Source organism: Oncorhynchus mykiss, chromosome 19 (assembly GCF_057628025.1).
Source record: "Oncorhynchus mykiss isolate SJ-2025 chromosome 19, ASM5762802v1, whole genome shotgun sequence".
Lineage (NCBI taxonomy): Eukaryota > Metazoa > Chordata > Actinopteri > Salmoniformes > Salmonidae > Oncorhynchus > Oncorhynchus mykiss.
The window spans coordinates 55779324-55793736 of NC_143040.1; the positions used below are offsets into that span (position 1 = coordinate 55779324).

Below are 14413 nucleotides of genomic sequence, written 5' to 3' on the forward strand. Positions count from 1 at the left end.
AGAGTCAGAGAGGGGATTTAAAAAAAACTGACAAAACCCATAATGCTACTAGCAGGCAATGGGGAGGGGGGGGGGGGGAGGGGGTAGGCTACATTTAAAAGCACATCACATTAGTCCCAGGGTTCTTGGGGTGGATCATCACACTACAAATGTTGTCAAGAAATAAGCTATACAATAAATTACATTCCTTTTAATAAAACGTTTGCATATTGAGTACCTTGACATGTATCAAATTATTCAAAACAATGCTAAAATGTGAAGTGTTTGTAGGTCGAAAATAAACATACACAATACATAATTTTTTAAAAATGGACTTGCAGTGAAAACGCTATAAAAAAGGTAGATAGAAAATATATGCATGTCACCATGAGAGAAAAGTATTTAAGAGTGAGGAACTTTCACAGTATGCGATGCAATTGGATATTCTTTGGGATGGATGAATACCTATCTAATTCATGTCCATAGGAGCATAATTGTCTCACAAAAAAAGTATTTATCTGTTCTCTTCCTCAACAGTCAATCAACCAGGATGAGTGTCACTGAGTGTTCCATCAGTCCAGTGTGTCACTGTATTTTTCGACCCCACTTTATCAGTGTTTTCAACTTGCCCCACGGCACTCAATGACAAGGTTCCGCAACTCCTCCTGAGCCTTCTCTAGGTGCACAGCATGTTGGGTCCAACGCAGGAACAGACCTGATACACATCCAGACAGAGGAATCTTGGTAGTAAATAAATTTATTTATTTACATGATCTACCATTTCATTGCTTATTACTCATCAATTAAGAAATTAATGTAATACCTATTAAAATTCACCCATCCAACATTTAGCATACTGTATGTCAGAGGGCTGCAGTAAGGGAGAGCAGACTCAGATCTGCCTGTGTTACTAACTCACCTCTCCAGAGCTGCAGGGACTGTGGCTGAATGGAGGGCCAGATGGCCAGCTCAATGGGCTCATACAGGGGGTTAGAATAATGCTCCCTCTCACTGGGCTTCAGGAGGAACTGGAACAGACAGTGGGTTCTCTCCTTCACCCCTGCAGCACACCTGATGAGAGCGAAAGAAAGAGGGAGAGAGAGAGAGAGATGAAGAGTAAGTGGAAAGGTACAGACAGATGGACAGACGGATGTGGATTTAGTGCAGATACACTAAACTCTTGGACAATGACTGTAGATTTAAGGACAGTCTGGACAACGCATGAATGTCTCACCTCTCCTGGTCACTGTTGCAGAGGAATGTGCCATAGTCTGAGGCGTAGACCTCCATGGCCAGACGCAGCAGCAGAGGCTCAGAAAAGCCCATGGCCAGAGGGAACTGTCGGGCCAGCTGCCACACACAGTCCAGCAGCAGCACGAACACTGGAGCCTCCAGCCTCAGACGGGCATGGGAGTAGGCTGAGTGGGCACAGCGCTGCTGGAACGGGTGACCTGCCTGTGGAAAGGGAGTACACACACACACACACACACACACACACACACACACACACACACACACACACACACCTCAACAGATCAAATAACACACACACTGAGATAAAAACATACACACAGCTTCAGCTAGTATAGCTAGTTAGCCATTGAATGTACACAGGACTAATTTACACATTACCAGCTCTCAATCTACAGTATATGAGGGTTTGAAAATAGTTGTAACATAAGGAGGTAGCGTGTGACTATTTTAGGGGTCTCACCAGTAGCCACTCCCTCTCTAGGAGGCCCAGGAAGCCGGCCAGTGTGCGTGTGTTGGGGTCCAGGATGAGCTGGGCCAAAGAGCTCACCAGAAGGGTGGCATCTGTGCCCTCTGAGCCATGGACTAGAACAGAGTGGCCATCCCTGGCCAGAGCACCATAGAGGGTTACATAACATAGAACAATGTTACACGTAAACAAGATATTACACAATACAGGAAACAAAACAGCACATCAGCAATAAAAACAAAAAGCAAAACAACACGCATTATGACTCAGTGTAACACTATGCAGCAGTGTTCAAATCAAATTTTCAAGAATTCTTTCAGAATGCAATGCCATCGGCATTTGATGGTGTGGTATTCCAGATCGGGAGAACAAAATGACTTGAGTTCATGTACGTTACCACAATCACACCACTAGTAGTTAATTATGAAACATACACAAGAGCCTTTCCTTTTCCCAGAGAGTCCTTTCTTCCTGTCCGCACGAGAACCCTGCTGGCTGTATGGACGGGGACAGTATATCCGGAAAGAGCAATGATTCCGTGAAAGAGTATGTTACAAGTCCCTGATGTCTCTCTGGAAGAAGATCCTTGCCCTGAGCATGTTTACTTTATTGTCCAGGGATTGAACATTAGTCAGTAATGTACTCATAAGCGCTGGATGGTATGCACATCTCCTGAGTCGGACTAAAAGCCCACTCCATATTCGTCTTCTCATTCGGCAGCATCTTGGAGCAGCCCGTTACACGATGATGTACGATTATTATTTTTTTATTTTTTATTTAACTAAGCAAGTCAGTTGAGAACAAATTCTTATTTACAATGACGGCCTAGGAGCAGTTGGTTAACTGCCTTGTTCAGGGGCAAAACGACAGCTTCTTACCTTGTCTGCTCTGAGATTCGATCTACCAACCTTTCAGTTACTGGCCCAACGCTCTAACCACTGGGCTACCTACCGCCCCAACCACTGGGCTACCTACCGTCCCATTCTGAAAACATTACATTTAGGGTTATGAGAGTAGAGTGCACATCTACCTCTCCACACACTCTGCCAGTAGGCCTGCTGTGGCCAGGGCAGTGTGGACGTGAGAGAGCCATTTGGAGTTCTCCAGCTTGCTGAGCCAGCGATCCACACTGTGGGAGTGATCCCCACAAGCCTCCACCAACTTTATCAGACTCTCCTGGAGCACCTTCCCCCTGGGGACACACACACACGCACAAATATAACTATTCAGTCAACAGGCATAGAGCTCCAAAAAAGTGGTTGGTTAAAGCAGAAACACCCTGGCAACTAGGTTAGACATACGTAGCCACAAACAAATGAAAAAAACTCACACACAACAGGCAAACACACAGACAGACACCTTTCCAGTTGACGGTGCAGTCTCTTCCAGCAACTGTAGCTAGATTTAGATTCAAACCCGCCCCCTGTCATCCTGGCCTGCTGAGCCTGTTGGTTGGAGCGGGTATCAATGATGTAACCCAGCCCAGAGCCGTCAATCACCGCCTGGAGGAGGAGCTCATCCTCTCTGCAGCGCTTCCTATTGGCTCCTGTCAGGGGTTGGCTGCTGCGCATGATGACCTGGGAAACACAATTTTGCTATTTGATAAAGAAGGGTTCCCGAGTGGCACAGCGTTCTAAGGCACTGCATCTTAGTGCTAGAAGCGTCACTACAGACCCTGGTTTGATCCCAGGCTGTATCACAACCGGCCGTGATCGGGAGTCCCTTAGGGTGGCGCACAATTGGGCCAGCGTCGTCCGGGTTAGGGGAGGGTTTGGCTGGGGTAGGCCATTATTGTAAAATAAGAATTTGTTCTTAACTGACTTGCCTAGTTAAATAAATAAAACATAAATAAAACATTATTTTAAAAAACATCTAATGTCAAACAACATTAATTACTGTACATTGTAGTGACATAAAAGTATTTGTGTGTGTGACTAAGTGCATATGTGTGGATCCATGCGTATCTCACCATGCCATTTTTCCTGTGGTAATAACAGAGGACAGGGAAGCGGCCCCCTTGTCTGAACTTGGCCACCTTCACCAATGTCTCATCGTCTATGGAGTGAGGGACAATAACAGCAGGGGGGTAGGAGGGACACACAGAGTAGTCCTTGTTCACATGACTCAGTCTCCACCTGTCCTGCTGCAGAGAAGGAGAGAAGATAGGAAGACACAACACAGATCAATAGGTGCATATTGGTCACTGTTAAAAATAAGGGTGATTTAGTGGTTAAGGGCACTGTACTGCAGCGCCAGCTGTGCCATCAGAGTCCCTGGGTTCGCGCCCAGGCTCTGTCGTAACCGGCCGCGACCGGGAGGTCCGTGGGGAGACGCACAATTGGCCTAGCGTCGCCCGGGTTAGTGAGGGCTTGGTCGGTAGGGGTGTCCTTGTCTCATCGCGCACCAGTGACTCAGTGGCGGGCTGGGCGCAGTGTACGCTAACCAAGGTGGCCGGGTGCACGGTGTTTCCTCCGGCGCATTGGTGCGGCTGGCTTCCGGGTTGGATGTGCGCTGTGTTAAGAAGCAGTGCTGCTTGGTTGGGTTGTGTATCGGAGGACGCATGACTTTCAACCTTCGTCTCTCCCGAGCCCGTACGGGTGTTGTAGCGATGAGACAAGATAGTAGCTACTACAACAATTGGATACCACGAAATTGGGGAGAAAAAGGGGTAAAAAAAAAATAAATAAGGGTGATTTGCAGTTCTACAGTATAAAGAACCTTTTTGAGGGCCATATATGAAGCGAGCCATTGAACCCTTTTTGGTTTTAAATAGTATGATTTCTTATAACAGTGCCTACACCCACTATCTTGATTCTAATAGGGTCTCTTGACATAGCGATCCCCAGGTTATGTGTTTTAGAACTAGAGTAAATTCCCCATGACAAGGGCTCCACAGGAAGCTGACTAATATATATATATATATGAGCATGGATTCATGTCGTTTCTCACATGTATTGTTTACACAGTCATAATGCAGTAAGTGGAACCACAGATAATCGGCTGCAGGGCTGGTATTGCGGCCTCAGCAGGATTGATTTATCTGAATCTTGACCCTTCCGTTTGGTATCCCCAGTGAAAAACCCAGCAGCGTTACAGTTCTTGACACAAACCGGTGCGGCTGGTACCTGCTACCATAACCCGTTCAAACGCACTTAAATCTTTTGTCTTGCCCATTCACCCTCTTGAATGGCACACATACACAATCCATGTCTCAATTGTCTCAAGGAGTAAAAATCCTTCTTTAACCTGTCTCCTCCCCTTCATCTGCACTGATTGAAGTGGATTTAATAAGTGGCATCAATGACGGATCATAGCGTTCATCTGGATTCACCTGGTCAGTCTATGTCATGGATGTTTTGTATACTCTTAATGTTTGTGATGATTAGCTCTGATTGTTGCATTTACTCTAAAACAACAGGACATCTGTGTGTGTGTGTTTGTGCTGCACTCACTAGATCCTCCATTTGAGCGTAGTTCTGTTCAGGCGATGAGAGGCCCCACTGGTCCTGCAGACTGAGTTTAAGCGGTCTGTAGAAGAATGGATACATATCGGACACAATGTCCAGAGAAGAGAGATACTAGAGAGAGAGAAAGAGAGAAAGAGGCAAAAAGTTACTGACTAGTCAAAACAAAAAGCAAAACACTAATTGTAATGTTGTCTAACCTTCATGACTGTAATACTAGTTTTTACACGCTGGGTATGTATGTACAGCCTGTGTGTATTCTACCATCCTGCTACTGTACCTCAATGGAACGGGCAATGTTCAGGCACTCCTCCATGCCTGGAATGTCCAGCTGCAGAACACACAGGTCCTTACACTTGAGGGTGATTGTTCCAGAGGACACGGAAGGCCTTCATATGAAATACACACACATCATTATAGGGCTTCTGTCCAACCCCACATGTTACCCTCAACACTCCCCCTCAGGGTTCCATGATCTAGGCTGCCTCCCCTCCAAAAAAAACATTCAAAAAACCAAATCCAACCCAACCAGCTGTTGGGAGTGGAGATTCTCTCAGAGAAAGGATGTGAGGCCTGCATTTCCCCTCCATATCAAATCTTTGTCTGCACTACACCTCCAAATGTACTGTCTGAACCAGATTCATAACTGTAGTAAATGAGCACTGAAATTCCTGCATTTGGTTCTTCGCAGTTCATGACACAAAGCATATGGAGAGGATTCAAAGAGATGGCATGTGAGACAGAGCTTGAGCGAAGGTGGGATTGGTTATTATTCCTGCAGCATCAGAATCCTGTTATTTTCGCACAGTGCTGCACAGGACATGGACAGCAGCACACTGCAAAACGCACAAACACACACAGACTCACACGCAAGGTGTCACACTTATGTCAAACCTTTGACTCTGGCCTGTACTAGAGAAGAGACTGGAATAGCCCAACAGGTTTTCCACACTGGGCATGGAGGGAGAGAGACAGCGAGAAGGATGGAGGGAGAGAGACAGCAAGATAGGTTAGTGAGACATGTTTATTAACAGGCTACACAGGCACCCTGACCCAACATTCAGACTGATGTAGGCTGGGAAAATGTTAACATGTTAAACACTTTATTAGTAACTATTAGTTTCCCCCAATGTGACAATTGGCTGTCAGCACATTGAAATATGGGGTTCAGGCAATATGGTAGCAGTTCTGTATAAGGCTATATGGTCCATCATTACACCTTTGAATATGACATTTAAATACTTTAGTTGAAAAAGCGGCCACGTATTGCCCTCACTCCGTTTACCTTTTCTCTATGGCATCGATGTTTCTGAGAAGTAACAAGACCAGCCGCGAGCTGTCTCCATCTCTGTTAGAGAAGAGTAGGTGGTGGCCAGTGACACATAACGTTCCTTGCATCGGTGGATGAAACGGCCGTCTCAGAACGACATCTTCAACGTTCGCCGTCTTTATGTGCTCTGAAAACTCCATCGCATCAGCGCAAGATGACAAGAAGCGGACGGGAGATCCAAGTCGCGCGCGCCAGAAAAAGTATTCAGTTTATTTTCCTCTTCTGGATCTTGTTTAGGCTACTTATCTGAATTATTGAAATTAAACCACTTATTCTTGTCCCATGGGAAAGGGGCGTGACACGGTCCAAATGTTGACTGTAGCTTGCTGTAACTACAGCTAGGTGAAGTGTTTGTTTGAAGTTAATAACATCTTCATAGCAGTTATTTCCTTTCGTTTTCTCAGTAACCCACCCTTCCCGTGGGGACACCTCTTTAAGCCATACTTGGCTGCTTTCCAACCAGCCCCTAAAATGTGAAAACATCTTGTGGTTACAAAAGAAGGAAGTGAGCGTTTCCTGAAAGCAGTGGTGAGAGAACACAAAGTCAAAGATCCTATCTATACAGGGGCAATTCATTTCAAAATGCCTATTAGTGTGTAGCCTAATATTGGGTTTGCATTTTGTAGATAATCTTGCCTAAAAAAGTTCATACAATTCATACTCGGTTCATATTCATACCCAGTTCATGATAAGATAATGGTATCGTCTGCATCTAGTCAGTCATTATAGCGTATCCACAGGGCCCTGGTACCTGCTGGCGCCTGAAGAACTGACAATCTAAAGACAGCAAACCTCACCACTAGACCATTGGAGTTGAGTATGTATATAAATCACATGCTAGATTTTTTGAGTGAAATCAGCTGCTGACTGATTTCTGTCTCATTCAAACTGTTGTTGAACCGTACCAGACTAGTTAGTTTACATTACTCATTGATTTGATTTAGTAGCCTCTGCTTCCAACCAAGTAGATGCTACTCTAGTAACTTCAGGTCACTAACCTAAAGCAATACCCTTCTCATTTCCTGTGTGTGACCTAGTCTTTGATTTAAATATATATATATATATATATATATTAATCATCTGGAGATCAAGTAATAGGTGAGTAAATGTTTACACTCACATATTGTCTAAAACATGCAGCATATTGCTATCCATCTTTCCAGCACATAATTGGGCAATTGACCAGAAGTGTGTTCGAAAATTAACACTAGATGGAGGCATTGCCTCAAATTAAGACATTCCAATCCCTATTTCTAAGGAGTTTGTCTGTCAGGAAGACCATTAACTAATTACATTATGTTTGTACCTGCCCTATTAAACATGGAATGGCTACACCACAGTATTATCTGATCAAATCTAATCAAATAGCCTATTTTAATTACAAATATTTCATATAAACCCTAAATGTATCGAGGAGCCATCTTATAATGATTCTCAGGTACTTTTGTATACTTTTTAACCAGTAGTTCTGAAAGTAGCACTCAGGATACCAAAGTAGTCCCGAAAATTGCATACTATGTCACATATGTGCAGATATGTGCACCAGGTCATTGCTCTCACTCTCTTTCTCTCTATGCTTTTTCCACTGAGCCATTGGGCCCACACTGCTACCTTATTGGATAACACTGGACAGGCCTCTCACTAGCTTTCACTCAAATGTGAGGGGCTGAAGCTCATTTCCTAGAACTGGAATTGCTAGGGGCTGGCCCAGGTGGTGAGAAATGTAGGGAAAACAGCTTCAAGATAACAGTTGCTTTCAAACTAGGGATTTTGTGGCTAATTGAGGTAAGACAGTAAGTCTGCTCATAGATAATGCATTTATGAACTACACATCCTGCCCAAAGCTGGAGTTTTCAAAAATACTTTTTTAGTCGCTAACGTACAGGAGCATGTCTTTAACATAAAAGGTTTAAGAGATATGGCTAAATCAATTTCATCCCATTGCCATTTTAGTGTTTAAAGAATTTAGAGGGGACATTATACAAAACCTTTGAACCTGCACCTGAGTGCTGCCATAAGTGGACACAGCAAACTATTTATTTCACCTTAGTGTGGTCAGGTGGATAACATGAGGGAGGCTACTTGCATGAACTACACCTCTTCTTCATAATGGATATGGGAGGCCACTTCTGCTTCTCCTTATCATTCTATAAATAAAGGATCACCAGTACACTCCAATCTACATCTGGCAAGCCCAGTGACAGTACACTTCATGTGCTTCAAGAGGCATCGTGCTCTGTGAATAACTCATTCCAACTTTTTTGCAGCCTCTGAAATGTATTTTTACGGAGATCCTTTTTAAACGTCTAGAGCACTTGCAATGGATTTTAAAGAGCTGGGAGGTGATGATAACCCCGACGGAGATACTGATGGAGAAGCTGAGGATTTGAACAATGTGAAAGCACTTACCGAAAAACTAAAGTTACAAACCCGCAGACCATCATACTTTGAATGGCAGGAGCGCTTGCAGAGCCAACCATGGAAGGAGAACCCGAATGGTTCAAAAAATGGCCAAGAGACTGCAGAGAAATATGTGCTCTTGCCTGAAATTATTCGGGATGAGAACTCAGATCTAACCATCCGCAACATCTGTGGCTTCGATACCATTAATGACGCGTTGGAATTTCTTAGGAAAGAGTTGGTGAGCACACATTTTTTTGAATGCCAAAATTTTCTCCAACTCTGACACGGTTATTTGTACATGGACATGTTAGAAATTAATTAGGCTACACTATCTCTGCATTTCCTAGATATGTAGAATACAACGAAAATATTATAGTACATATGAATAAGCAGTGGTGTGAAGTACTTAAGTAAAAATACTTTAAAGTACTACTTAAGTCGTTTTTGGGGGTATCTGTACTTGACTTTACTATTTATATTTTTGACAACTTTTACTTTTACTCCCCTACATTCCTAAAGAAAATAATGTACTTTTTACTCCATACATTTTCCCTGACACCTAAAAGTACTTATCACATTTAGAATGCTCAACCAGGACAAAATTAGGACACTCTTATCAATATAACACTTTGTTATCCCTACTGCTGTCACGCCCTGGCCATAGAGAAGCTTTTATTCTCTATTTTGGTTAGGCCAGGGTGTGACTAGGGTGGGCATTCTATGTTGCGTTTTCTGTTTTTGAATTTCTTTGTTTTTGGCCGGGTATGGTTCTCAATCAGGGACAGCTGTCTATCGTTGCCTCTGATTGAGAACCATACTTAGGTAGCTCTTGCCCACATGGGTTTTGTGGGTAGTTGTTTTCTGTTTTGTGTCTGCACCAGACAGAACTGTTTAGGTTTCATTTAGTTCTCCTGTTGTTTTTGTCATTCAGTGTTCTGTTCTATTAAATAATCATGAACACTTACCACGCTGCACTTTGGTCCTCACCTTCTTCCACCAACAGCAGTTACAACTGCCTCTGATCTGGCGGACTCACTAAACACAAATACTGTGGTTGTAAATGATGTCTGAGTGTTGGTGTGCCCATGTCTGTCCATAATTAAAAATTATAGTAAAATCGTGCCTCCTGGTTTGCTTAAAATAAGGAATTGGGTGTATAGCATTTACTTTTACTTTGTACTTTTACTTAAGTATTACGATTTAATACTTTTTCTACCACTGTACTTAAGTACAAAAAAAACAGATACTTTTAGACTTTTACTCAAGTATGACATTTTAGTACTTTTTCCACCAGTGTGAATAAGACGCAGTGCAACTATTTGGCAAACGTAACTACCAGGTAGTTACACTGGTTTGGCATCCTCATGACGCACACGTGCCAGAGCGTAGTCTCTGTGCCAGATGCCACTGTTGTGTGACGGAGAGATTTATGGGAAATAATCGTGCTTTCACTGTTTAATTTTGCTTGAATGCTTGTCTGACTAGAGCATGACTTTGTGCTATCTTTGCATCCAAAATAATACAAACATGCTTAAACAATAGGGACCTTGTGTTAATTTCAGAGCTGAAAAATCCCCAAATAGAAAGGCAAAGTATTTTTTCACATAGATATTGTGTCAGTATCATTACACATCAATAGCACCCACTAAATGCAAAAACCTAATCCTGGGGTCCGATTGCTAGAATTTTATATTTGATGACTGATTTCTCGCCATTCTCTCTCATCTCTCTCCTTTCCGCCTGCTATCCTCAGAGGGAGATGCGGTTCCAGGACAATCGTCTGGCTCGGCAGCTGATCCGCCTGCGTGTGGAGATCCACCGGCTGAAGGTGGAGCAGGTGTGTCACCGCCACAAGGAGATGCTGGACGACGCCACCTACGAGCTGAAGGAGTGTGGTGAGGAGTCTGACCTGCTCTGTGACATCCCCATGAAGGCTGCCTTCGCCCTCTCCACCCCCCTCAAACACCTTGGCCTCACCAAGATGAACATCAACTTCCGACGCTTCTCCCTCTGTTAAAACATATTCCACCCTGTGAGGATGGATTTGCTGAATTAACACCTCTGTCTAATCTACGCAGGGTAATCAGGGGTGTTTCACTGCAAAGGTTTCTGTTATGACACGAGAGGGAAGATGAATGGCTGGAAGAGTGTGCAGACAGTAATTAGCCAAGTGGGAGGAAATGGAAACGACTCCTTTGATTTGTGCCCCAGCCCTGACTTGAGAGAGATAGATACAGGCCTCCATAGTAAAGCCCTGTAAGGGCAAAACCCAAACCCATCGCATAGCAGCACCTTTCTACTGTACCTCAGGGAAGGTGCTGACTGATAGGTCAGAGTTGACAGGGAAGATAATGATGAGGTGTGGTTCTGGGATGGAGCTGGTGCGAGTCTGGATCGCCATGGTGTCAGATATATTGCACTGTACAAAAGCAATAGTTAAGATGACCCTCTGATATAATGAATAAGACTGCCATGATGGTGAACACAACTGTAACTAGAGATGTCTCTTGAGATTTGCAAAGGGGAATTGTCTTTCTTCAGATTAAGAAACATCTATCACAGCGCTAACACACACTAACTTGAGTTCCATACTGTAACCCCAGCCCAGGAGCAAGTATATATAAGACACTAGTCACATCACTAGGGACATGTTCCCAAACTCTGTTGAAGGTCCCCCACCTCTGTGTTGGCAGAGTCCCAGACAGCAGTCCACAGGAAGCTGGAGGTCACATTCCAGCATTCTTTAACCTCTTTAGGGACCAAAAATAACAAGGACCTCCATGGGGTCATGGCTTCAGTGATATGACATAATTGAAGGCTATGTCCTATGTACTCCATGCATTTTATTTTCCATTAGATGAAGACAGATCACAGTCCAATCTGACAATGTTGTGTCAGATTATCAGGGTTGAGTTTAGATGTGTTTAAAGATATTGTTCTCAGGAAGAGAGATAGGAGGAGAAACTGAAAGTATCTTTGGGGAAATTAAGAGGGAGTTAATTTTGGACAGGGTTTGGTGGGTTTTTATCGATGTTTGCTGAATATTACCCAACAAAGTTTAAAACTTAAAAAGTTTAAAACTTTGTTACAAAGTTGTAATACATCAAAATGTAGATTTGTAAGTGCCTTATGTACAGAGTTTTCACCTATATAATGCAGGAATATGTTATGGTTATCATTTAATCTATGAGGGAAATATAAATGATTGGAGACAGAGCTGTTCTTTCAAGATGCTTGTTAAAAGTTTTTTTGTTTGCTATTAACTCACATGTAAAAAGGCAACAAACTTGAAATTGAAAATAATGTTTTTTTTATTTGTCTGTCAGTCTGTCTATCCATTAGAGAACTGGTTAAATGACCTCTGTTATTACCTGTGACCTCACTGAGTGCTCATTTAGCTGTAACCTTTCACATCCTGAAATTCCATTAATGCACAGTTTCATCTTTCAACTGCATCAGGTATTCATCTTTTTTAAATGATGTGGTATAGGCTTAATTTATCAGAAAACCCCTTAAAGGTCCAATGCAGCCATTTTTTATCTCAATATCAAATCATTTTTGGTTAACAATTAAGTAACAATTGGTAGAGCCCCACCAGCCAAACCCTCCCCTAACCCGGACGACGCTGGGCCAATTGTGCGCCATCCTATGAGGCCACTCAGGAAGTCTTTTCAAACAGTTCTTACACCATGAGGGCAGTTGTCACCATTTTCACAATTTCACAGTATTATACCAACCTCATAGTGTGAAAACATAACTAAAACACAGAAAATTCACATTTTTGACTGCACTGGGCCTTTAAGGGGTACAAGCATAAATTGATGAGTTCATAACCATGTCAAGTTGTTATCAATTATTGTACAAAAGGGGTACATATACAAGCTGTGTGAAGTAGACGTGATATACTAGTTTATGAGATGACCTCATGTATGACGTGAGAGAGAGGGAGAAAGAGAGAGAACCAGGCCAATTGTAATGAATGATAGGATAAATACAGGGTACACAGGGTCTCAGGTAGTACCTTAAGGCCTGGTCTTTCATTGGATATCCTCATGTCATTTCCTGTGTAATGTGGCTTCTATTTCTAGTGTCTCTCACCTATGCTGTTTCCATTTTTTCATAAAGACCAACTGCCCTGCAGTTAAGATGGTTTTCTCTGTCCTCACTCCCCTCATATGCACTGCTAATCAACTAATAAACTGATAGCCCTAAGTACGTTATATCTTGACTGTTTCAGCATTTTCTTTTATCCTCCAGGCTAGGGTAGGCTTACACAAGTTCATTTCCTTTGTCTGCAATCAAATACATGCAGCTTTAACTCCCTCAAGTAACTATAGTGGCACTGTATTGTGTGTCTGTAGGGAAGACAAATGTCATTTCTGTCTATGTCTGTAGATTAGTTACGATACATAGAATAGTCTCACAGTGCAGCTTGTGAAATATTGTAGTGTTTACTGACTTTATTGTCCCCTTAGGGAAAATATGTTGGTGGCATTATCTACACGTGATGGTTGTGTGCAATAAAATGTGAACACCACACAACTCAATGTAAAGTTTAATATTGCAAACTGCAGGCCAGCCCACTGGTCTAACTGACAAATAATACATAAGACTATGTAATATTACTATTTTAACCAGACATTCAAAAATGATACATACCATACATTTTCAGTAAAACAAAGATAGGGTGACAGTAGCTTACTACCCCTATGATTTAATGGAGCAGATCAGGAAGCTTACGGGAAACAAAAAGCATAGCACAAAGCATTGTTTAGTTTTGAGAATAGCGGTAAGCTCATCCACTCATCAGCAGCCAGATAACACATGTATCATAGAGAAAAGCACTGAAGTGACAGGGTTGGAAAATGGGTTTTACTGCACCTAAATAGTTATCACAATGAGCCTGCGCAAGAGACGTGATTTCAAACCCACGTTACGAATAAGTGACAATAATCTGTAGTAGAAAAGAGAAGAGGAATCCCCCTGATTTAGACAGATGCTAATTGCTGAATAGTTTTTTCATTTTCCGTCAATAGTTTTCACTCATTGTAGCTGCAGTCACTGCGAATGTCATGAGATTCCACATAATCACTTCACCAAGGTGAGGGCCTTACAATAGATTATGTTCTGTGCCTGCAGAATTGTATTTATATGGGGATAGTTGAGACATAAAGACAGAAATGTGTGGCATGTGCTTCTCCTAAAGAGGTTCCCTCAGAGTTCTGAGTAAGGGTTAATCAGTTCACTTAAAATGCACTTCAAAAGAAATTCATTAAAACCTTAGACTACCTGCAGGTATTGGATTATGTTTATGACACCAACATTACTTATCTGATTAGACGTTTACACTGAATTGGCCTTGTTGCAGACCAGGCTTCCTGAAAACGGGAAGCCTGGTGAAGATCATTTTGCTACTTCTTCTTCTTCTTTGGAGATTAATGGAGGTTGTCATCCAATATGTTGCATCACCTCCCCAAACTGGACTATAATATAAATCCATTATACTTTGTGATACAA

At 42.6% G+C, this 14413-nt stretch overlaps 2 protein-coding genes across 19 annotated transcripts; one reads left to right on the forward strand and one right to left on the reverse strand.

The window, feature by feature from the left end:
- Positions 1-175: 175 nt before the first annotated feature.
- zgc:154055 (PH-GRAM_MTMR9 and Myotub-related domain-containing protein) lies at positions 176-6954 on the reverse strand. 17 transcript variants are annotated; one of them, XR_016489006.1, is made up of 11 exons: positions 6449-6935; positions 6058-6114; positions 5444-5552; positions 5152-5277; positions 3669-3842; positions 3059-3276; positions 2730-2891; positions 1694-1835; positions 1214-1430; positions 899-1050; positions 176-694 (listed from the first exon to the last, which is right to left on the reverse strand). XR_016489006.1 is itself a non-coding variant. In XM_021574553.3 (11 exons), the coding sequence occupies exons 1-11, from the start codon at positions 6631-6633 to the stop codon at positions 600-602; spliced, it is 1641 nt and encodes a 546-aa protein (XP_021430228.1). In that variant the 5' UTR covers positions 6634-6954; the 3' UTR covers positions 176-599. The 17 variants fall into 17 exon arrangements, 6 of the variants coding, with proteins under 6 accessions (XP_021430228.1, XP_021430229.1, XP_021430225.1 ...); XR_016489013.1 differs by having other exon boundaries at positions 1214-1434; positions 3030-3276; XR_016489004.1 differs by having other exon boundaries at positions 6031-6114.
- Positions 6460-13116, forward strand: fam167b (family with sequence similarity 167 member B). Of its 2 annotated transcripts, none has more exons than XM_090211413.1 (2): positions 6460-6693; positions 10650-13116. In XM_090211413.1, the coding sequence occupies exon 2, from the start codon at positions 10656-10658 to the stop codon at positions 10911-10913; it is 258 nt and encodes an 85-aa protein (XP_090067539.1). In that variant the 5' UTR covers positions 6460-6693; positions 10650-10655; the 3' UTR covers positions 10914-13116. The 2 variants fall into 2 exon arrangements, with proteins under 2 accessions (XP_090067539.1, XP_021430232.1); XM_021574557.3 differs by lacking the exon at positions 6460-6693 and adding an exon at positions 8182-9134.
- The last annotated feature ends 1297 nt before the right edge of the window (positions 13117-14413 follow it).

Bases quoted from the DNA above. Each gene is read 5' to 3' on its own strand.
- zgc:154055 (XM_021574550.3), bottom strand. From the start codon at position 6,633: ATGGAGTTTTCAGAGCACATAAAGACGGCGAACGTTGAAGATGTCGTT. The intron at 5,553-6,030 runs GTGAGTCTGTGT...TTTCATATGAAG, and splicing joins ATAAGTGTGACACCTTGCGT to GCCTTCCGTGTCCTCTGGAA. The intron at 1,051-1,213 runs GTGAGACATTCA...CGCTCTCATCAG, and splicing joins TGCAACAGTGACCAGGAGAG to GTGTGCTGCAGGGGTGAAGG.
- fam167b (XM_021574557.3), top strand. From the start codon at position 8,814: ATGGATTTTAAAGAGCTGGGAGGTGATGATAACCCCGACGGAGATACT. The intron at 9,135-10,649 runs GTGAGCACACAT...TGCTATCCTCAG, and splicing joins AATTTCTTAGGAAAGAGTTG to AGGGAGATGCGGTTCCAGGA.